At 39.6% G+C, this 24,469-nt stretch overlaps 1 protein-coding gene across 3 annotated transcripts in view; it reads right to left on the minus strand.

Moving 5' to 3' along the window:
- OTUD4 (OTU deubiquitinase 4) overlaps positions 1-24,469 on the minus strand; it is a 46,274-nt gene continuing 21,805 nt past the window's right edge. For all 3 annotated transcript variants that reach the window (XM_034771271.1, XM_034771274.1, XM_034771273.1), the window contains 10 exons: positions 21,866-21,990; positions 21,607-21,775; positions 14,828-14,990; positions 12,096-12,213; positions 10,661-10,716; positions 9,984-10,067; positions 8,662-8,797; positions 7,810-8,073; positions 6,842-6,882; positions 1-2,712 (listed from right to left, as the gene is read on the minus strand). In XM_034771271.1, coding sequence (XP_034627162.1) covers positions 1,459-2,712; positions 6,842-6,882; positions 7,810-8,073; positions 8,662-8,797; positions 9,984-10,067; positions 10,661-10,716; positions 12,096-12,213; positions 14,828-14,990; positions 21,607-21,775; positions 21,866-21,990 — 2,410 coding nt within the window. In that variant the 3' untranslated portion in view covers positions 1-1,458. The remainder of the gene's footprint in view (positions 2,713-6,841; positions 6,883-7,809; positions 8,074-8,661; positions 8,798-9,983; positions 10,068-10,660; positions 10,717-12,095; positions 12,214-14,827; positions 14,991-21,606; positions 21,776-21,865; positions 21,991-24,469) is intronic.

Here is a 24,469-nt window from a genome sequence, read left to right on the forward strand (position 1 = left end):
TGAACGCACAAACATTTATTTTTAATTAGGTGTTTTATACATGGCATGCATCTGAAAAGAATTGCTTCGTCACATGTATAACAGTATCACTCAAGTTTCCTGATCAAAGGTATACAATCTCAGACATGAATAAAAGGGCACCATCACCTTTTACACTGGTATATACAGAGATATAAAAATATACACAACAGTTAATTTTACAAAGCAACAGAGCTGAGTGAATAGTGTGCACACTGCACTCTCTCTGAGTTTGGATAGCTGAATATCCCAACTGCAAAGGCAATAATCAGGAACACTGCAGAGATCATTTAAGAGTCAGAAGAAACAGCAATCAGAACTCTGACACAGTGTAAAAATATAAGGCAGAAGCCGCTTTCTTCTGAATTCTGGAGAATATATTTTGAAAACCACATCTATCTTGTTTTTAAAAGGTAATTCCAGCAATGAGTTGTACATGCAAAGCATAACCAATTTGCATCAACAGTGCAACAACAAAAAAGCTCAACAGTAGCTCATCATACAAACTTAAAAAAAAATGTAACATGTATTTTATGCATCTCTGCTCACAAAATATTTAGGATTTGTCAGTGCATTAGTGTTAAAGTGGCATTAAAAAATTTCTGCTATTATAACAGATGCAGAATATCTTGGAAATGCATAGCATCTACATTTTTTTATTGTCTTTGTAAATATTTAATTGGCATAGGCACCATTATAGTCACACCAGTGTTAAGAATTCTTGGTGGAAACAGCCATTCCACTGAATTTCCTATCAATTCACACACAGCTATTTTTGACTGCTTGTCTCAATTTTGATTTCAACAAATGCTTTTTAAAATTCAAAAATATACCCTATGAATATTAAAAGAATTATATACAGCATATCTAAGACACAGTTAGCTGACTGCCATAGATGTAACACACTAAAGAGAAACATTCAAGTTTGACAGATTTTGAGATGAAAGGCCTTTGGGTTGGAAGCATATCAAAAACAACAGTGCGGTAGGCTGAGAATTCCTTTAGCTCAGTTTAGAACTAAGGCATTGTATGATAAAATATACATTTATATTTGGTGCAACACTACATCAATTTTAGAACCTAGATCATGTCAAATACTATATTTGTGTCATTCCAGTAAACGTGTTAATATTTATCATTTTATTGTATCACAAACTGAAACCTCTAAGGAAAAAGTTCAATATTAAACTGTATTGTTTTTATACTTTAAAACAATAATTTTATTTTCTACTTCCAGAATTTGAAAAAAATTCCTAAACCAAAACTTCATATTTAATTGCCAAGAAACTTAATGCTAGGACTAGGAGTTCGTTTCCCCCTAGGCCTTACTTTGAGGTTACAACTGTACCCTACCTTAAAACAAAACAAAAAACTGGGAAGATTTTAGAAGTTTCTCCTTGAAATTTGTATTGGCATTTGAAACTTTCTAGTAAGACATGCTTATGCTAGATGCCCCCTCTGATTATCTCCCATGATTGCCCTCCTTCTATCATTTCTATATGGCCTCCCTCTAAAATTTCGGTGATACTGGTAACCTTCATCTCTGCTTCTGTTAGGTGGTCCTTTCCAGGCTTCTTCATTTCTTGAGTACTGGTATCCTCCCCTACTAGACGGGTAGCCCCATTCATTTCTTGGCCTTCTGCCGCCGCCATAAGTCTGATTATAAAATTGCTTGGATCTACCACTTCTCAGCATATCAGACACCTCATTTTCATCTTCAGAGCTCTCTTCCCTTGTTCTTTGTGCCCTGCTTTCTACCAAGTTGGCCTGTAAATTATCAGTAGCCTTGGAATCTCTGGCTTTCTCTGGCTTTTCCTTATGAGCAGGAATATTACTTTTCATTTCATTTTTTGGTGGCTCTGTTACTGACGGTGAAGCATGTGACACCACTGTCTGCCTCTCGATCCCCTGCATCTGTGTAGAACGATTTTGTAGTGCAGCCTTCGCTTGTTTAGCAGGAGAAACATCAGTACATATTTGCTCGGTCTTAGGCATCCTGGTTGAGGTTTCATTCAGTACATCACATTTGCTGCTCAAACTAGCCATAGGGAGAGGTATGGCACTGGAGTTACTTTCACTCTCTACCTTCTGAAGATGCTCCACACAGCTTGCTACTGGAACTGGAGAACTGCATTCTTTAGCCAGATATACATTTGCTGAGGGGCTAACAGCTGCCCCTTTGTCCTCAGGTGACATAACATTAGGTCTCACTACTGAATTTTCCATAAAACCCTGAAATGGGTACCCATACCAAAAGTGAGGGAAAAAAGGAGGTGCTATTGGAACAGCTCCTAAAAATTGATTGTGTCCAAATGGTGGGTGCAGGAACATGTTTTTTCCTCTCACTGACTCATCTTGATCGGACTGAAGAGCTTGCACTGGATTCTCAGATTCTACACAGACCTGTCCTTGACTTTCTGACACCTGAGCTGTAGATATAAACAGAGGCAATGATGGAGACCTAGTGTCAACTTGCAGACTCTGATCATCAGATCTGGCCTCATTCTGCATAGAAAAGTGTCTGTCTGTTTGTGCAGTTTCATTTTCATTCTCAGTTGGTGGCGCCTCTTGGAACCAAGGGTTGTGAGGATATACAGGAACAGAAACTTTTGGGTACATTCTACAAGAAGCTAGATAGGCCTGATGCAGAGGGTACAAATAAGAGTGTGGTGCCCACATGGGACAGCTGTATGCCTGTAAAACAAAGATGTTTCAGTCTACTAAGGAATTAAAACAGATATAAAATATCACACTGTAAAGTCATTTGTCAACTTGAAACCCGGTTAATTTATTTTAAAAGAGATAAAAGTAATTTGATATACAATATCTGCCCTCAAGTCCCTTGACCTATTTTTATGGTTTTACAATCATTTAAAAAAAAAATCCCTATTGCTATGTGAAAGGGGAAACAGTTTAACTATACAGAAAGAACACTGTCAAAATGCTTAAACACAGACCAACAGAAAGCATAATAGAGCAAGTTAAGTTGTAGCTATGCTTTTTAAGTGTGTTCAGGTTTTCTAGATACTCTTGAATCATAGGTGTTAAAAGGACACTTAACCCACATATCCATTCTCTCAAAATCCTGAGGAAAAAACAGTGTTACCTCATCTTGAAACATGCACATACAGATCTGCAGACATCTGAAATGAGGCTCATTCCCACAAAATTCAAAAGCCATATTTAAGTGAGGTCACATTTTGCAGCCCATTAACTGAATTTATGTCACCACCTAATATGCACTAACAGAAAATAGACAGTTTGCACTTACTGCAAGTACGTATTCTCCTTTGGTCTGGGAGCTGCTGGATTATCATGTCCACTATAGGTGCTGATGTTTTCCAGGCCTATATGGAAGGAGCCTATAGGACACCAAGAATTTTACCAGTGGCTACTTCTGTGGCATTAGTGGGCATGGTAACCCAACAGCCAGTTTCCAGACCAGGAGATTCTCTATATGAGAGAAAGACGTATCTGTCCTCAAAGGTTGTCAGCAATTCTACTCTTTGGTTAGTAATCTATGGTACTTCAGCCAGTAGATAGTTCTTACGCAGAAGATGACAGACGACATCCTAAACAATGCACACTGCCAGCAATGGAAATCATATCATGAGCCACAAAGTGAGTTTCAAACTTGGGTCTATGAAATGAAAGCATATTTTGAACATACATAGCAACAACATTGACTAATGGCCAGCTAATTTTCTGTTAGCCAAACCAGAGACTTTGACTAGTTATACAAAGTTATCAAAACCACTAACTTCTCTCTTTTCATTCTTTAAATTATGATAGCCAAAGAGATCTTTTTTCCAGATTTGGTAATTAAAAACCCCCACAAACCATCTGTGGAGTAAAATGAAGTCAGGTGTACCAAGTTTGAGACCAGAGCTAATTTTTTTACAATAAAGTTTGAAAAATTACCTTCCCTAAAATTTTAAGTGCAGAATGGAAATGCTTATATAGCACTTACTACAATGGTATACATGGTGCTTCTCTAGTTAAACAAAAATCTTTATTTAAACTGGATTTAAAATTGAGAGAATATGTCATTAACTTAAACTGGGTAGAATAGGCAGGCGTGGGGGTGATTTAAGGTTTGAATATATGGGAAAATTTACTGAGATAAACAGATTAGATAGCGCTGTATAATTTCCCATGTGGGCACTTATTCCAGAACAATACTGCCTTTTTCTGGTTTAATTTAAAGCACTTCCAAAGTGAAAGGCTAAACCGGAAAAAGGCAGTCTTATTCCAGAACAAATGTGTTCACATGGGCAGTTATACTGGTATACAATTATGCTAATAAATTTCCCCATTTAGACTAGCCCTTACAAGAATGCTCCAGTTAAACAACCACAGTCAGAAACCCAAGAATATTTTAGAGTATGGAAAGAATAAGTTATGGTCACACAGCATTGTTAAATCTGTCCCAATAGCACCACCAGTCTCCTATCTTCCCTTCTTTGTTTCTTTCAAACCTAAGTTTCATTATTTTTGAATCATGAATTTTTCTAAAGGATTTGGAAGTCTGCAGCCTATGGCTGTAGATATTGGGAAAGTCCACTGTACTGGTACAGTGACAGTAGAGTCATAAACATCCTCCCATTTCCCCATAGACATCCTTTTTCATAATAGCTTAAAGTACTTTGCAGACAACAACTAGAGACATCTTAAATTTGTAGATGCACTACACTTAAAATGCTTGCAGATGAACTATTGAATGTATCTCAACAGAGAGCACTGGTTTTATACATATATATATATATATCTGATATCATGCTTCACCACCACCCTCACTTTTGCTCTTTTATGCAAGTATTATGATTTCCTGATCTTGGCCTATGATATTTGCATATATTGACACACTAACATGTAATGACACTGATATAACTGGTAGCATGTGCAATCTTAATGAAGAGTGGGGAATGACTGCCTTTTCAGTAGGATACTGGTGTAACTGTCAATTTGTAAAGAATGTCTTCTGTGGGCAGTTTATGGCCATGATAAAAAACTAGAGCAAGTTCAACCAATGCAGTATTCAAATCAAAACTTTCTAGTGTTTGTGGACACCAACAAGATGAATCAGTTTTTTGAGGGATACAGTTCAGAATTTTTGGTTGTTCCTCAATACAGGAACTGAATTTTGTTTGGATGTCTTACCTGCGCATGTCTAAATTTTAAAAACATTTTAAATTCTTTTAATTTAAGATTAAAGTTTAAATTCCCTTTGTTTCTAACAATTGCTTTTTAATAAATGGGACCCCAATTCAGATTCATGCCACTGCAATACAAATCGTCAACAACGTTCTTATAACGTGTTTTACTTGTAAGTTACTGGCACATACTTGCAGTCTTAACTTCAGCTAAAAGATAGACTTTGAAAAGAAAGAGAAAAAGAGCTCATGTCTTCAGTCTTTTGGTTCCCTTTTCATGTTCAGCACCAAATGGATTATTCTGACACATTTAATTGACCAAGAATTAATTTCCCAAATATAACTTCTCCGGTCTCTAAAGTGGAGCTGTGCATGAGATCTCAACAAAATCTTTCAAACTATTTGATATAAAATTTGAGATAAGAGAAAAGTTTTCAAAACATGGTAAAGGAGAGAGAGTAGCCTATTCTTATTTGAGGCTTACTTTCAATTATATGCCTGATTTTGGAGTCACCATTAAAAACCTCAGTGAACACCCCTTTTACTTCCAAATTTTGCACATGTAGCCTGCTGCCAGCAGAGAACATCTTGCTCAAATTTGAATGATTTCAGCTAGCCATTTGTGAGATAATAGAATTCAAACAAACAACTAGCAGAGGCAGAAACCTGAACATTAGTCTTGTGTGCTACATCTCATTCACCAAAATCTTTTGAATAAATCTTAGCTGAAGTTTCTAAGAAGTTATATTTGAGATAAGACATCCAAAATCAAACAAAAACACCTTTCAAAACATGATTAACACCTATTTCTCCCACCCCCCAGTCCCGTATTTAAGAACAGCTTGTCCAGGTCATTTCTAATTTAGGTAAAAATAGAGTCTGTTGCCCAGAGACAACTTGAAGAGGAAAGGACTGAGACTTTTAGAAGTGGGGGCATGTGCAAAAGAAAAAGCACATAATGGAGAGCAAAATCTTAGCCTTACTTATGGATAGAATATAGCACTTTCATAACAGAGGGCCCATCCCCCTCCCCCCAAATTAACAACTTGAACAAGTTGTAGCGTTCCATATCGATTTTATATATCTGTAAGAATTTTGTTTGCTTATGAAGGATTTCCAGTTGACAATCCTAAAGACTGAAATCCTCTAACCACACAAATGGTACAGCATAAACAGCAGCAGCACAGCTTTCCTCCATGCTGCCCTGTCAATATGTCTCACCATTGACATAGATGGACCAGTTCTAGGAGTGTCAGAGCTCCATCCCCATGATCTATTCAATCTTTGGTCTCTCAGCTGCCAGCCAAAAAAGTCACAATTATTGTGAATTGTGATGGTGGTGACTTGTGACATGAACATCTGTCCTCCAAGAACTGTCCACCAAGCTCCTTTCCACACAGGTCACCAAACAGCCATACAATGGTAATGCTATTTAGTCACTTTTGATTTGGACTGGTTTTAAACCAGCAACTCAGGGATAGCAGATCTATGTTTTTCATTACCAGTACCCTGAGCCACTCAATCCCCATATAAAGTAGTATCATTACTATTAATTAAAAAAAAAAAATTAATCAGTTTTTGATTTTCCCCTACTTAAGTTACCATTTTGGGATGTGGGAGATGGAAATTAAGTAAAAAAAAATCTCACTGATGAGAGTTTGGATAATTACCTTCACACCAAGATTAAAGAAAAATCGAAGAATACTTTTATCTAGAGAAGAAAGAAAAAAAGTCAATTAAAACTTTAAGAAAAATGCACATGCACGCACACACACAGAAGGGTGACCAGACAGCAAGTGTGAAAAATCGGGACAGGGGATGGGTGGTAATAGAAGCCTATATAAGAAAAAGACCCAAAATTCGGGACTGTCTCTATAACATTCAGGACATCTGGTCACCCTAACACACACTTTTTCCTCCCATCCAGAAATCAATCTCATCCTGTGCAAATTTTCAGCTACAGTTCTAGGAGAGCAAAATTCAACACTTTATATTGCTACTTCAGCTGGTTCAACTCTCCTTGGACTGAGATAAGATGATCTGAAACTCAACTGCAGTTTTAAATTCCAGTTTTAATAGCTCAAGGAACCAAACTCAGTTTATAAATGTAAGAGAGAACGTTACCAAAATGAACACACCATTCAGTCAGGTGTGGTACGTTCTACATGAACTCCTTGTATTTTTCTTTTTTAAATGCTAAAATATGCTTTTTCCCAGACCAGTAAGAAAATTGCTGATTAAAATAACATGAGATTCCATCTGCTATTTTTCACTACCATAACAGGGAACAAATGTCTATAATATGGTCAAGGAAATCTTATTTTTTTTAAATATATGCTACATAAAACAAAACTCTCTCTTATGCAAGAAAGTGAATTGGTGAATCAGACTATGAGTGATGAAAAGTTCACAATAGAGTTATGAATATCACCACTTAAAATAATTACCATTAGCAGCACAAGCTAAAAATGAACAGTACAATCTACTTATTTTTTATTCAAAGAATGGTAGCACAGCAACTGTTAAATCTTTCCACACTTATAGAAATAAATTAAAGGAATACATTTAATTCTCCTTCATCCAGATTTTAAACAAAGACATTCCATTAGAAAGAATGTAAAATATAAAGGTTTCCTACCTTTAGGCAGATCATCCCCAGTATTACACAGGGAATAAGGTGGTGCAATGGCTCTCTCCCCCTTTTCATTAAAAGGGAATCCAGGGAACAATGGGTCCTGATAAGGATTCAGTGTCTGAGGCAAAGGCATCAAAGGCTGGTTAACTGCTTGTATTGACACAGGAACTCCGGCAACTGGAGCAGATGTTGCCTGGGATACAACAGAATCAGGTCCAGTTGTCAGGGCCGGCATCAATGAAGAAACAGGTATTTGGGTTGGAATACCTAAGAAAGAGGGAAGAGTGAAAGAAATGAATGCACAGAATTTGGCTAAAGTACATTATAGAGAGAGATGAGAGCAAGTAACTGAAGGATTAAATCATCAGGAAGATGAATTATGTAGCGTGATACAGAAGGGTAGGAGTCCAGAAATGAAGCTGAAGGAAAATGAAGGCTCAATTCAAAGAAAAATTTTCAGAAAGGGACTGAGTCTATCCAAAAGTGGTAACAAAAATCTTATCACTTGCATTAGTTAAAAATACCCTTACAGAAGACAAAAGGGAATTGAATCTTACAGCTGAATCTCTAAGTGACCCAGGCTGGAATGGAATAGTAATACTCCCCCAACCCTCTACCCCTTAAGAGGCAAAGGGTCATGTGAACTATTTTAATTAGCAATGACACATTTATACGGATGACTGAAGCTAACTGGGATTTTCAAAAGCAACTAGGAGAGATGAGTATCTAATTATCTTTCAATGTCTGCTTTTCAAAATCCCACCCACAGACAATTTGAAGTCATTTTTATACACAGACTGTTCTGAACATGGTACGATAAGTCTCTGAAGTAGACCAAAGAAGATTTCTTCAAACCTGTTGGTCGATAAGTTGGCTCATTTTGCCAAGCTGGCACAATGGCTGGAATAGAAGGCACTGTAGGAGGCAAATGCACCTCAGAGAAGGGAGGAGGGGGAGTTGGATTTACACATGGTAAGTGTTCTGTCAGTTTCTATAAAGCAAAGAGACAAGTGAAGTTAGTACGGCTCACAGATATGCTTACTTTGCCTAGATCTACGCTACCCGCCTGAATCGGCGGGTAGAAATCGATCTCTCGGGGATCGAATTATCGCGTCTCGTCAGGACGCGACAATTGATCCCCGAATCGACGTGCTTACTCCGCCAGCGGAGGTAGGAGTAAGCGTCGTCGACGGGGAGCCACAGAGGTAGATTTTGCCGCCGGCCTCACAGCGGGGTAAGTCGGCTCCGATACGTCGAATTCAGCTACGCTATTCGCGTAGCTGAATTTGCGTATCTTAAATCGAGTCCCCTCTGTAGTGAAGGCCTGCCCTTAGAATAAGAGCCTAAATTCTATTCCATTCACAAAGGTTTAACAATCTAGACTTAACCAGGCTGCCACTGTCACAGTAGCAAAACACCATCTAGTAACATTAGCTAACAAGCTACTGGCAAAATAGGAATCCTAATTGCATAGCCACCTTTGGTCTTATTCACTGAATGTGCATAGACACTGAACTACCCTCTCATCCTAGGGGTGACCTCTTCAGAAAAGGTTGTACTGATACCATGAATAAATATCAGGCTTCTGTCTCCAAGCAGTAAATTCAGCAACTCTCAGAACTATAAATGGATTTACTGTTTTTCACCTCCAAAAAGAAAAGCCACTGACTAAATGAAGCAAGTGGGCCTGCTCAGATACTCATCTTGTATGATACTGTGCTACAATAGCACAGATCAGAGGATGGTAACAACCACAAAGCCTGTTGGTGCTATCAAAACATAACCAAGGTTGTTTAAACAATTTTCTAGACCAGCAGGAGCTGGGAATATTGTAGAAGGAAGGATACTGGTCTCTGGGAAAGTCCCAGAAGGTGAAATAGCTGGAGGGGAAAAAAAGAAAGTGTTTAACCCAAGCAGCATTAACTTAAAAGGTGGATGTGGATTAACCCCTTACTCAAACTCCTGGAATGACCCTTACAATTAAATTGCAAGATCTTTCGGATACAGACGAGGTTTCATATAGCACCTAGCATAATGGGTTTCCAATACTAACTGGGGGGCTTTGGGCATTACCACAATACAAAGTAATTATCTTCAATAGCTACATGGCTGTGATGGCAAGAATGCACTGAGGCCTCATGACTGAAAAACTCAAAGGTTAAACAAACATTCCTTACTTGTTCAGCAGGAGACTGAGATTGTGTCTTTCCTTGTTTCAAAGGAGATGAAGCTTTTGGATACTTGTCATCTCCACCATTCACCTATTACAAAGTTAAAATGAAGAGTCAGTGCTATTCTGTTTTTTTTTTTTTTTCCACTTTTTTTTAATGCCATTAAAGATATTAAGCACATAACACTTTGTTAAAAGGTGGGCTGGCCATCAGATGAGTGTTTGTCAGATTGCTACTATGGCAAGCCTACTGTGATGCCTGTTGATGACCTGTTGGCAGCAGGGATCACAGTGAGAACCTCTAGATCCTAAACCATGCAGACTCAAACCTGTGAAGTACAACCACTAGAGGGGAACAGAAACCCACACTGCGAACATATGGGGTACACTAGCAAATAGAGTTCCAGGTTCAGAAGCACTTTTAATAGCCCAAGTTGTGGAATTTACATTGCAGAGAGAGACTACATACACAGACGTTTAAAGGTTCTAAGGAAGGTTGAAAATAAGACAAGTCTCCCTCCTACAATAATCTAAAAAAGTACTAAAGCAGCAGCAGCCTTGGCTCTGAAGACATCTACCTCTCTGCTAGCCACCTTATGCTGTGCTGCTTACTGCATATACGGAAGGGAGGGAGACAGGGCAAGAGAGGGAGAAAGAATTGGTTTGGTCTTTTCTTTAAATTACCTCAGATGAATTTGACTCAAACTTCTGACTGAAGTGGACCTGCCTGGAATTTGAATCTGTAATACCAAAAGATATAACATTGTAAATGAAGCATCAAATCATTTATAATAGTCACAACTTCTGTCAATATAACAAGTTGTCTTTCCAAAGTTAAATCTTCAGATTTATCATGACCTTTCTACTTCAGCTCAATTATACGTTACTTCAAAATAGCATAAACGTGGAAAACAGAATAAGCCAAAATAAGTAGGGCTGGCCAGAAAACAAAATTTCTGTTTCACAAACATTTTCAAGGTTTCGGAATCTGTTTTCATTCTGCATTGGGATGAAAGCGAGACCTTATGAAAATTTTCACAAAAAAGAGAGAGACCAACTCAGCTTAGAAAAGCCAATAGTCCAGTGGTTAGGTCACTCACCTTGGATGTGGGAGACCTAAGTTCAGGTCCCTGCTCTGCCTGATGCAGGGACTTTCAAAAAATGTGAATCAGATGTAGGCGCTTCAATGCCTATTTGTCTTTATCAGAGCAGAGGAGAAAAGGGGACAGAGGTGAAAAGAGGCAAAAATAGGTACATGGGGAAGGATAGATTCTTGAAGGCAAGACCAAGGAGCTTCAACATGATGCAGTAAAGAAGAGGTAAGCAGGGAAAAGACTGACAGGCAGAAAGCAGATTAGCAGATGCATTTTGTGTTGACGCAACAGTTGCCTGCTCTCCCACTAGACAACTGCAACCTTCTTCCCCCTCGCCACCACAAAATGAACCTCACCAGAAGTAGGAGAGCTTAGTTACCCTATCTTTCTTCCAGGAGATATCTTACAAATATGCAAAGAATTGTGAGGAATATGGGAGAAGGAAATCTCACACCTCTCACCCTTCTCCAGCACTACTGAATTGCAAACATACTTTTAAATTAAATCTCTCACTCACACACTTTTCTTCCAATTTCTTTCCCTGCCCTTACAATTTTATTAGATAAAGTCACTTTAGGCACCAACCCCTTTTACTTGCTTTTTCTTAGATTAACCCTCTTTCCACTTGAGCAAGTATCTCAGGCATTTCTCGCTCAGCAGTTTCTGCAATGCTAATCTGGCACTAATTTCAGTATGAGCCGGCACCTAATTACTTTGATGTGGATCAGAAGACCTAGCTTTTCAGCAGTTAACTCCTGTTGTGTGCCCTCCCACATAATTTGAAAATTCCTATAAAGTTGTTTGACCCAAAGACCACACCCATAAATCAAGAAAACAAGCACCTTCTCCCCCAAAGCATACAACTACATTGCACTTGACCACTGTCACAAAACTTACCCTCATGTACCCAGTCAGGTGCATAAATCCACATATAGGCACATCCCCAGCTTTGAAAATCCCAGACTTGGTTACTTAATATAAAAGCTAATAATGCTTAGTCCAGAAAACATTTTCTTTTACCCTACCTTTATCCTTTCGCTCTTCCATATTTCCCTTCCACCTGCTGTTTCTTTTCTCAGTAACAGCTTGGAGCTTTACGCAAGTATCAGCAGTCTGCGTAGCAGCCTGACAAACCAAATGGTTCTAAAGAAATTAAGAGAAACAAAATTCAGCATTTCACATAAAAAGGCTTGGCTATAGAAATGTATAAAACAATGTGCCATCATCTAAAATTACCACACTTGGCCTCCATGAATGCAAGCTTATTTTCAGCAGGCGGCAGAGGAAAGAATTCTAATCTCAAATTTTCTACCCACCCAATTCACTGTTGCATTCTGAGAGGGTGGGGCTCACCTTTGAGTCAAGAGCTCAGGTTATTAGGCTACATGGACAAACTTTGGAGTTTTATTCCACTTCTAGAATCTATAAATTCTTCCATTTTAAATTCTTAATATTCCTCCATATTTGAGCAGGAGCATCACAGCATTTGCCACACTGCAACGAAGAGATGATGGTCTCCTCCAGTCTAGTTCTGCTCTTTACTCACCAGGAGGTTCCAGAAAGCTCTCCTGGGCCTGAGTCTCTTCTCATGAATAACGATGGAAGTCAGGAATAACTAGGGTTACATCTTTTAGTTTTTAAAAAGGAGGACACTCCATGGGGACCCGGCCCCGCCCCTTCCCCGCCCTCAGCCTCGCCCCAACTCTGTCCCTCCCCTGAACGCTCCGCCCCCTGCTCCTCCCCCTCCCCTGCTTCCCACGAATCAAATGTTGGCGGGAAGCCTGAAACAGGGAGGCTGGGGCGGGGTGCGGCGCGGCTCAGTCCGGCCCTCCTGCCTGAGCGGCTCCCTGCGGCAGCCGGCCCCGGCCAAGAGGCTCTGGCCCCGGCGTCTCCCACCCGGCTTGGCTCGGGCCCTGGGCCACTGGCTCCCGGCCCGGCCTCGCGACCCCGGCTCCCGGCTCGGACCCCAGCTCCTGGCCCGGCCCCCGGCCCCGCAACCCCGGCTCCCGGCCTGGCCCCGTGACCCCGGCTCCCAGCTCCCTGCCCCGCAACCCTGGACCCCGGCTCGGCACCGCGCCCCCGGCTCCCGGACCGGCACTGTGCCCCCGGCTCAGCACCGTGCCGCCGGCTCCCGGCCCGGCACCGCGCCCGGCCCGGCACTGCGACCCCGGCTCCTGGCCCGGCCTGGCCCCCGGCCCGGCACCGCGGCCCCGGCCCCAGCCCCGCACCGCCAACCCTAGCCCCAGAGGCCCCGGCCGAGCACCGCCGAGCCCTCCCTCCCTCCCGATTTTCCCGGACATGTCTGGCTTTTGGGGATTTCCCCCCGGACGGGGATTTGAGCCCCAAAAAGCCGGACATGTCCGGGAAAATCCGGACGTATGGTAACCCTAGGAATAACACCATTGAAAAGTTTAAGATAAGCAGAATCAGGCCCTCTGCCTGGAAATTGTCGCCCCAAAGAGCAAGACACTCAAGGTCTCTCTCAAATCCCATTACCCTCACAATCTAACACCTATTAGTATTTCAGCCTGTCTCCCCTACTTCTGTTTTCTGCAGGACTGAAATACAAAAAAAATCAAACTACAAACTCCAAGGACTGATTATGTGAAGACAACAGCTTCTTATCCAGCAGATCTGTTCCCTGTATGTATTAAGAGTTATATCTGCTTACTTTAGAAAGCAAAGCATGTTTTTTATACTCCTATTAGTTCAGCAGAGGCAACAAGCTACTGGAGATGAGGCTGAATTCCATCCTGACTTATACATCAACAGAAGGGACAACCAAATTTCAAATGAAGGACTAAAATCCACACTCAGTTAAACCTATTCAACTCCTCTGAAGATAATTGAGTTCCTCGTAAGTAAGAGCAGAATTCAACCTAAGGAATCTTCATTACTCATGACGATACATGAACAAGTTAGAGCTCTGCTTGATTTTCAGATCCCAGCTTCAGTTTGCAGAACTGGCAGTTAGGAAACCCACTGTTTTACTTCTAAGTAAACAGATTTCACTTGGACAAATTGAGACAGACAGTCTTATAACCCACACTGATATTTTTATATTCAGAGTAGAACTGTACTTCAGAACAAATCCTGCTCCCACCTCTGTCTGTACAGAGGGCCCATAACAGCAGAACTAGAGTAGTTCTACACAAAGGAAAGGCAGGATTTGGGTAATTGTACAGGGGATGTACAAATTCCTTGCAGGAAACTGAGCTGAGCCTCAAGGGTCTGCTGGAACACGGTTCGTTTCTACATGGATGGAGCAAGGAGCTCTCTGGCTTCAGTGACCACTCTAGTCATTGGTTTCAGAGTAGCAGCCGTGTTAGTCTGTATCCGCAAAAAGAACAGGAGTACTTGTGGCACCTTAGAGACTAACAAGCATAAGCTTTCGTGGACTACAGCCCACTTCTTCGGATGTAGTGGGCTGTAGTCCACAAAAGCTTATGCTCTAATAAATTTGTTAGTCTCTAAGGTGCCACAAGTACTCCTACTCTAGTCATTACATCCCAATGCTTATATCTGTAATTCTCTAAGGAAAACTGCTAAGTGTCTTGATCTATGATCTACAGTTCTATATATTGTACTTATTTAACTTTATACAGAAGAGATGCAAGACAAGACATTTAACTTTTCAACAGTAATAAGAAAAGTTCACAAGTGCAGAGAACTAAATTTCAAATTTATAATTCACTGGCAGGTTGTAAATACTACACTAAAAATACCTTATTACCTACAATTACTGAAGCATACATACAGAAAGAGCAGGAAAAGCTTGTTCATCCCTTTGCTGAATCTCATAAAGTGAGCGAGATTCTTCTATGGCCTGCTTCTCTCTGCGTTCCTCTGGAGACAGGCCAAAGTAGTTACAATCTCTGCTAATGTAGTCCAGATCTTCAGCTCTCTCCCGGTCTGGTTTTCTGTAGGGGAAGATGACCAAAAAATTGTCACCGAAATAGTCAAATGGATACCAAGTGTGAGAGTCCAGCTACCCCAGAATTACAATTGGGGAAAGCTGAGAGAATACAGCATACTGTACTAGCTATTCAGGTCCCATGAAGCCTATAGTAAAATAGTAACTGCAAATATCAGGATTAAGAGAAAAAAGTGTGTTCCATCTACAACATATTCCATTTTAGTTTCTTCCTAGGTAGTACTATAACAGAAGTTTGGATCATGTGCATTTTCTCTTATAATTTATAAGGTGTTCTCCCTTTGTTATTTCACATGGTATTATTATACATCCTAACATAGGGCAAATATATACATTCAAGTGCTAATAAATGCATTTCAATAAAAGAATACACAACATGTTTTTCTTCTTCATGCTATTAAATTTATTTTGCATTATTCTGAACTTCTGATGAAGCCATATAAACAAAATATACTCCATCTCTCTGTGAAATGCCAGATAGTAAAAGACTAAGTACTCTTAAAAGACATAAAACCCTCATAACTTTTCTTTCTTGATTAAGTCTTCCAAATTTTCCATAGTCACTGCGACACCACAGCAAACATAATGGCCAAGAACATGTGATCTGTTGGTGCCTCAAGACAATGGCAAATCCACAGGAGAATGCAGAATGTTTGTCTGAGAGACAATTTCAGAGACACTGTAAAGCTGGGGTTCTCAACCTTTTTCTTTCTGAGGCTCCCCAGACATGCTATAAAAACTCCATGGCCCACCTATGCCACAATAACTGGTTTTCTGCATATAAAAGGCAGGTCCGCGTTAGGAGGTAGCAAGCAGGGCAATTGCCCAGGGCCCCATGGTACAGGAGGCACTGTGAAGCTAAGTTGTTCAGGGCTCCAGGCTTCAGCCCCAAGTGGCAAGGCTCAGGGCCCCTGGCTTCAGCCCCATGCAGTGGGACGTCGGCTTTCTGCCCTGGGCCCCAGCAAGTCTAACCCCGGTCCTGCTTGGCAGACCCCTTGAAACCTGCCCCGGACCCCTGGTTGAGAACCACTGCTATAGAGGATGCTTTGGTTCTTTCTTATAGTGGTTCTGCACTTATACTGGGATAGATATTACTCAACTATTATTGTGCAACATGTGGAAGTTAAGTGACTTGTGAACAGCTCTGTAAACCTGTTCTTGGCTAAAAACTTGAATACTTGATAAAATATAAAGGTTGTGATCATATATGATTGAATATGACCATTTATATCATTGATTTTACCAATTGTTATACAATAGCTACAAGTCTTGTACAACATATGTCATGCATGGTGTCAATGGAAAAAAGTTATGATTTTCTAATTAGGATTATCCTATTTATATGCCTGTTTCATTTTCATATCTGAAGTTATTAATATTGGCTATATACAGGCATCATACATATGTGCTGTATTCCTGGGTAACACCCACCAGGTAAAATTTAAGGCCAGACAGCTATCTATTGATGGCCCATCAAGGACACTTAGCTCTCACTATAGGCCATAGAAGAAACTCTTTTTGCCCAGATAGCTCTTCCTGTGGATGCCTCAGCAAGAACGTGGGCAATGGCTGCCCTGTGAGTCAAAGCATGTAATGACATGTGATATGCTCATGTGACTCTGGACTCCATCTTGGGACAGTAACTTTCCATACGCAGGGGCTCTGGGCTTTGTTTGGGACAGTACATTTCCAGGCACATGCCAGAGGCTAGAGATGACCCCTGAGATACACCTCTACCTCAATATAACACTACCCGATATAACATGAATTCATATATAACGCGGTAAAGCAGTGCACCGGGGTGAGGGGGGGCTGTGCACTCCGGTGGATCAAAGCAAGTTCAATATATCGGGGTTTCACCTATAACGCAGTAAGATTTTTTGGCTCCCTAGGACAGTGTTATATCGAGGTAGAGGTGTATCTCCATTTTGCCTCTTTCCTGTCTTGATTCTCTGGACTGTGGATTTACAACTAAAAGGAACATTTTGAACTATGGACTGAGGACCTTCTAATCTTTTGGAAGTTATCAGAGACACTTTACAAGCCAGCAGTCTATTCAATCACTGCTACAAACCTGATATAAGGACTTTGCAATTATTTGTATGTATATGATTAACAGTTTAATTCTTTTTTCTTTTATTATTAAACCTTTAGTTTTTAGTTACTAAAAGGATTGGCCTCAGCATGATTATTGGATAAAATCTGGGCTAAATATTGATGTGGCTATGTGGCTGATCTCTTGGGATTAGAAGAACCCTATGTTTGATTAAATTGGTTTTCAGTAACCACTCAGAGTCTAATGTCTGGGTGGTGAGACAAGGGCTGGAAGGCCTAAGGAGACTGCATCTTTAGCTTCTTGTGTGGTGAGACAGAAATTTTACTTTTATTACTGGCTTCGTATAATCAAATGATAGAATAACCACCAGGCTAGGGTGAGGGTGAATTTCTCCACAGTTGGTCCTGAATCTGGCATCCTCAGCTGTGACCCACCAAGGCACGGTGACACAGGTAAAGTAGATTAAGAAGTCCACCAAGAGGAAAGAATTAATGGCTATTGGAGTCTAAGTTTTGACTGGCCCCATTAACAATTTTATTTCTACACCTAATAAGCTACTTTAGATGGTCATAAGTGCCTAATCCAAACTGAATATTATAGCCCTGAATATCCTGACAAACTGCTTCCAGTTCAACAGGCCCAATTTCCTCTGTTCATCCAGGGACACAAAATGGGGGAGGGGAGGGGAGTACCTCTCTGTTAATATGTGGGCCGTAGCTTTCACCATTCTGAGAAATGAAAAACACTTACTTCATATTTTGAGTTGATTAAATGTTTTTACTTTTAGATTGGTCAGAAAACATTGAGGACAACTAAGGAAAAGCAACTGAGCACTCCCATATTTGAGAAAAGCTTCATATTAAGCCCTTATTTGATGGTCATGAACAGTAAGAGAATATTAGTTTGTTTTTCGGTAATGCCTACCACCTGCTACATTTCTGGCCAATCTGTGCTGTGTGCTTTTAAAAGAGGATGACTTCTCTCTCAGATACCAAAATCAAAACCCATAGAATCACAGACATTAGAAATTCAAAAGGTGGATTAGATTTATTAAATCTCAATGCCAACTCAGAATGGTCTTTTGCCCTTCAGTATTTTTGGGAATCCCACATTGTCAGCCAATGCAAGTTACATAAGATTGCTGGCAAAAGCAGAGCAAGATTGAAAGAGATTCAGTAAAGCTGAAGGACTAGACTCACTTTGACAATTCTGATAGTGAGGATAAATATAAAATTAATTGAGAAGGTCATTGGACTACAACACTACTCAAGTCCAACTTTTAAATGGAGAAAACTTAAGAATCTTGGAGAAAGAGGGCTTCAAAATATTTTCTAAATTATTCTGAAATGATGCAATACCAAAGGCTTGTCCTAGATGCACTGCTATCTAGGCACTGATAGAAATGAATGCCCCTCCACTGCCTAAATAACTCCCATCCTCCCCCAACTCATTTCCCCTTGAAAAAAAACATCTGTTTCTGCTCAATCATATGCAAGAAGTGCCTATAATTCCCAAATATTCATCTGAGTGCTTTGCTGTAGCTGCAGTTGTGCTCCAAAGAGGGTACCAAGAGAGAAAGAACAAAGGATTCTGGGGCATATCTGTGACTAAAAGCTACCCACTATATCCAAGTGAGAAAAAAAGGTGAGCAGAAACTCTGCTGTAGAAGAGTGGTTCAGAGCTGGCCTGCTGGTGAGTGTCCCCTGCGGCTGAAATGCTAGTTTCACATCCCCTAAGAAGGGTGGAGGTATATACTATCCTTTATTTAAGATAAAGGCAGCACCGGAAATGCTATTTATTAGTGTGATGTACTTTTCTTCACTATATAAAAGATACAGAAACCTTCTTTTCCAGACTACTGCATAAAAATGTAACATAGCAAACATTTCACCATGTCAAAGCTCTGTGATGAACCTGCACACAAGATTCGCTTTAGAGCAGTGATTCCCAAACTGGGGTTCGTGAACCCCTGGGGGTTCGTGAAATGTTACAGGGGGTTCTCGGGAAAAAATTCCCTAATGGTGGACAGAGCTGTCCCTAGGGACCCGGACCCCAGGCACCATGGGGCCAGCAGCCCGCAGCCCCTGGACTTGAAAGAGCTAAGCATATCAAAGCAAGCATATCTATCACACTGAGGAGATTTAAACTTCAAGACTCCTTATAAGAAATGGAAAGGGAGGTGGATATTTTTTGCTGTTTTTAAAATTAAATAGGCAGCTAGTATAGTTTTTAAAATTATTATGAAGAACAAGTTTAAGCTTTATTGTAACGTGCATTGTTTGTCTGGACTGGTCAAGACCTGAATGCTTGTGTAGGAGAAACTCTAAGTTGGCTTCTTAAATACCTTCTTGCTGGTTTCACATCTGATACTCCTTGATGAAACATAGCAGCCTTGTCTTATAACAGGCTTATTCAAAGTGATACAAGCTACGAAAGTGAGATCTTGGAAGATGTAATAAATGTAATAAAAATACTGTAATGATTAATAATAATAAATAGTGTGTAATAAGCATAGCATCAAAACAAAATTTTATATTTCCAAGATCACTGCTTTGATAATTTATACTCAGGTAAAGGAGAAAATCCCTGGAAATATTCATATTTAGGAGGGGGTTCACGAGAGTTGACATTTTAGTGAAAGGGATTCACAGGTTGTTAAGGTTTGGGATCCACTGCTTTAAAGCAAGATTTCGTAACCTAATAAATTCAGTCAAATAAAGATGAATAATAGTATACAGAACCAAAAGTTAGAAGTGCTTCTAAAAAGATTCTGTATTTTGCAGTTTGACAACACTATCAAATTAAGAATTTTTACATTTAAGAATCTGAATCAATGTCATAAGAACCGGGGGGAAAAAAAATCTTCAGGAAACAAAGCCACATTTCCTATTAATTCTTTCCATATGTTAAGATTTATATGCGTCCTTGCTTAAGTATACGCATGTACAGTTTGACAGTTACAAGCTTATTTTTACTTCTCGGTAACAGAGTACTGCTCGGAAACAATATTGACAAATGCAGAATATTTTCTAAAGATTGTTTTATCCTTTGCACTTTTTGAATTCATCAAGTGAAACTGCTATTTAATTACAAAATAAAATCTGTATGTCTTGTCTCTGGATAACATCTGAAAACAGTCGTCATAACCCAAAAGAAATTATCTGCCAAGTACCTAAATCTATAGCTAGAGTGTGATTTTAGACATTTGCTGTCAAAAACAAAAGCAGATCTGGGGATAGTACATGTGCTCCTCCACACAGTAGCAAAATCAAAAGACCAGGACAGCAAACAATACACAAGTTAAGGAACTGAAAACAACTTATGTAAATGCCATTAATCATTTTATTACTGTTTATATCTTCCCCTACCCTGTGTCAGTCTTGTCCTATTTAGATTGTAAGCTCTTTGGGGCAGGAACAGTCTACTGCTCTGTGTTTGTACAGCATCTAGCACAATGAGACCCCACGCTTGATTGGCCCTTAGCACTACCATAAACTTTTAATAAAATAATAATAAAAGTGCCAGCAAAAACAAAACAAAACAAAAATAAAAATAAAAACACTAGCATCCTCTTGAATTCTTTGCCTTAATTAACATAGATTCCATGCAATGGGTTCTGAAACTGACACACTATATTCCCTCCCAGCCCATGGTCCTCCAAGGGCAGCCATTTTAGGCTTCCAGTTCCCGGCCATCACCCCTATATGGTGGAGACCCACATCTCATTTCCCCTTGACCAGAGATTTTAAGGCTACACAGCTCCCTGCCTTACACTGTGATGTCCCCAGCAAGCCAGACAGCCTAAAAAAGCCAGCACCTGTGCTCTGCTTTCTCTCTGAGGGCTATGACCACTATATTGCCTGCAGTTATACGATACCACACTTCTTCTCCTAAGCAAACAAATTTATTCTTAAGGTAAATGCATTACAGAGAAAACAATAAAAGAGCCTGCACGCATGCTAAAAAGTTTACCAGACATCACACCCAGCTCCAACACAGGGATCTGGTTGGTTTCAGTCCTTCAAAACCCACAACTGGATTTTCCCCATGATTACAAGCCCATCTATTTTAGATCCAGAAACAGATCCCAGACTGAGCAGATCAGCCATTTCTTTATGCAGCTCAGGCCTTTGATCTTGGCCTTCTGTAACAGGTAATCAGCAGATAATCACCCTCTCCTCAGGAAGTAACTTCAAAAGGCTACATTTTTGCATAATCAGAGTTGGGGAATTTGCATTAACCTCTTTAGAGGTTCCCCGGAAAATCCACTTAACACTTATTGTCCCAAAAGTCCATACTTGCCTGGCACAATTTCAGTATAGTCTGTTGAACTCCCAACATCTCCCCTCTAAAGAAGTTACATACAATTCCGGCCCACAGTAATAAATATATATATTTTTTAAACTTAATACAGTAAGGTCTTTCAAGGATATTGCCATATCTGTCACACTTGATATTGAACATCAGCTGGGATGCACAAGAAACAAGCCTTTGAGCTGTAAATGGCCAAGGCTCAAGATAATGGAGATCTTATTTCTCATTTTACCTTACAGACTGGGAGGGATTCCTGCCCGGAGTTTTGTGCTCAGTAGATGTCTGCTGAGACTGTGAGAACTGATGCAGTCTGGTTCCCACAGCATACTGTTGTCGAGGAGGTAGCACTGACTGGGTTTTTATTGGCTTGCTTTGATTCTTTGGCCCTCTGCAGTCTGCATCTGTGTCACAGAAGCAGAAACATTTCATAATATTTTTCTCACAATTACTAGAGACAATGTTTCTGCAATTAGAAGAGGGAAGAATCCTACCAGGCTGAATATTTTGCCCACATGCTGTAGAGAACTTTTTTATCTTCTTCCCTGACACAGTATTCCAGCCCTCCATAGGGGATGCCTGTGGAAGTGGTTTAAGGCTTTTCAGTGAGACAGCATGCCTGCATAACAGAAAGAGAAAAAATATAGAGGTCTATAGATTGGACTGGGGTTAGTATAAACAACACCAAATGTTTACTATGACAGAAGGCTCTTTTCTGTTTCTGGGAGAAATACATTGAAGTTTTCTTTGCTCTTGTGTTTAACATGTTGCATGAGCTTAACGAGGACAGTAAAAAAAAAAAAAAACAGTTAAAGGTCTTATAGTTTTGAGTTCTCAGAAACAGAAATAAGCTTCTAAACTGAAACAGTTTTCAACAATTTGTACAGAACATGCACAATTTTAACTCATAACGATGCTATTTTGTAATGAAAATAACCCAAAAACAAGTTTTGTTAAAAAAATATATTTTTTTTTGAGGGGAGGGAGAATAGCTTATTGATTTTTACGTATAAAATAGATATTTTAATATCCTGACACAAAGACAAGGCAGAGGGATAGTAAGAACATTCAATTAATGAGACCAGTGACTATGTCTACTTTCCTCCCTTGACTAAGTAGTCATTTTAAAGCAAACTAAAGAAAATATCAAGTGAAAACAGACAACTTATCAGCACTTTCTAAAGCTTTGTGGACAAACACGTACATATGTCCTTGATTTGGAAACTACAGGGCTTTTCCATCTTAATCTTTACAGAATGTCACAAAGAGCAGCACACTGGGCAGATTGCAGAGTAGCAGCCGTGTTAGTCAGGAACATGACAACAGATTTAGGGATATAGCCAGGGATATAAACGAACTTTAAATTACAGAGCATTGATTGCTTTTATCTAGGCAGGCAGCATGAACTGAAAGTGGCATTTGAATTATCGGATATGAAGATATTCAGTTTGGTGGGGAGGGTGGATGAGTACTGGTTTAAACTTGAACTGTAACTGACTGTTACTCCATGCACCTATTAAAGGCAGTTCTAATATAACTATAGCAAATTTGCAAAATAAAATACAATTTTGCAAGATGACATCACAGTTGCCAAGTGTCTTACTCCTTCCGTCCCAATGCTATGACTGGAGAAAGTGTTCCCTGTCTGGATTCCTCTCTTCAAACCTTAGCATTGGAGAGATTTCCCTCAACAACTCTCTTCAACCCTTATCACATGATCAGGAGTTATTCTGTGAGAGAGTGAGGAAGAAGTTACAGCACCTGCAATACAACTTAAGGGAGATGGCTCAGATAACAGCCATTTTGTTGCCTTGATATCTGGGGATAAAGACATGAGTATTAATTCAATCAACACACAGCTCTTTCTGTATGAAATCAGGCAGACTAAAGAGTTAATTAGCGATTACATAAGTCTGCTATTCCCTTTCACAACACTTTGAACGTAAAAGTTAGCCACAGTTCTAGCATCCAATTACAGAAGCATTACCAGTAATTCCCTAGTGGGAAAATATCATGCTGTCTAGGTTTGGAGTTTGTACAGAAAATGCTCTAATTTGAGTTTTTTAAAGAATAAATATGTCAATTAATCACAGTTAACTCATGCGATTAACTCAAAAAAATTAATTGTGATTAATCGCACTGTTCAATAATAGAATACCAATTGAAATTTATTAAATATTTTTGGATGTTTTTCTACATTTAAAAATATATTGATTTCTATTACAACACAGAATACAAAGTGTATAGTGCTCACTTTATATTATTTTGTATTACAAATATTTGCACTGTAAAAATGATAAAAGAAATACTATTTTTCAGTTCACCTCATACAAGTACTGTAGTGCAATCTCTTTATTGTGAAAGTGTAACTTACAAATGTAGATTTTTTTTTGTTACATAACTGCACTCAAAAACAAAACAACGTAAAACTTTAGAGCCTACAAATCCACTCAGTCCTACTTCTTGTTCAGCCAATTGCCAAGACAAAACACGTTTGTTTACATTTACGGGAGATAATGCTCTTATTTACTTCTTATTTACAATGTCACCTGAAAGTGAGAACAGGCATGGCACTTTTGTAGCCAGCGTTGCAAGATATTTATGTGCCAGATATGCTAACCATTCGTATACCCCTTCATGCTTAGGCCAGAGGACATGCTTCCATGCGGATGATGTTCATTAAAAAACATAATACGTTAATTAAATTTGTGACTGAACTCCTTGGGGGAGAATTGTACATCTCCTGCTCTGTTTTACCCACATTCTACCATATATTTCATGTTATGGCAGTCTTGGATGATGACCCAGCACATGTTGCTGTTTGTTTTAAGAACACTTTCACTGCAGATTTGACAAAATGCAAAGAAGGCAGCAATGTGAGATTTCTAAGGATAGCTACAGCACTTCGACCCAAGGGTTAAGAATCTGAAGTGCCTTTCAAAATCTGAGGAGTCTGGTGGCACCTTAAAGACTAACAGATTTATTTGGGCATAAGCTTTCGTGAGTAAAAACCTCACTTCTTCGGATGCATAGAGTGAAACATAGTTTTTCACTCTATGCATCCGAAGAAGTGAGGTTTTTACTCACGAAAGCTTATG

Source organism: Trachemys scripta, chromosome 5 (genome assembly GCF_013100865.1).
Source record: "Trachemys scripta elegans isolate TJP31775 chromosome 5, CAS_Tse_1.0, whole genome shotgun sequence".
Lineage (NCBI taxonomy): Eukaryota > Metazoa > Chordata > Testudines > Emydidae > Trachemys > Trachemys scripta.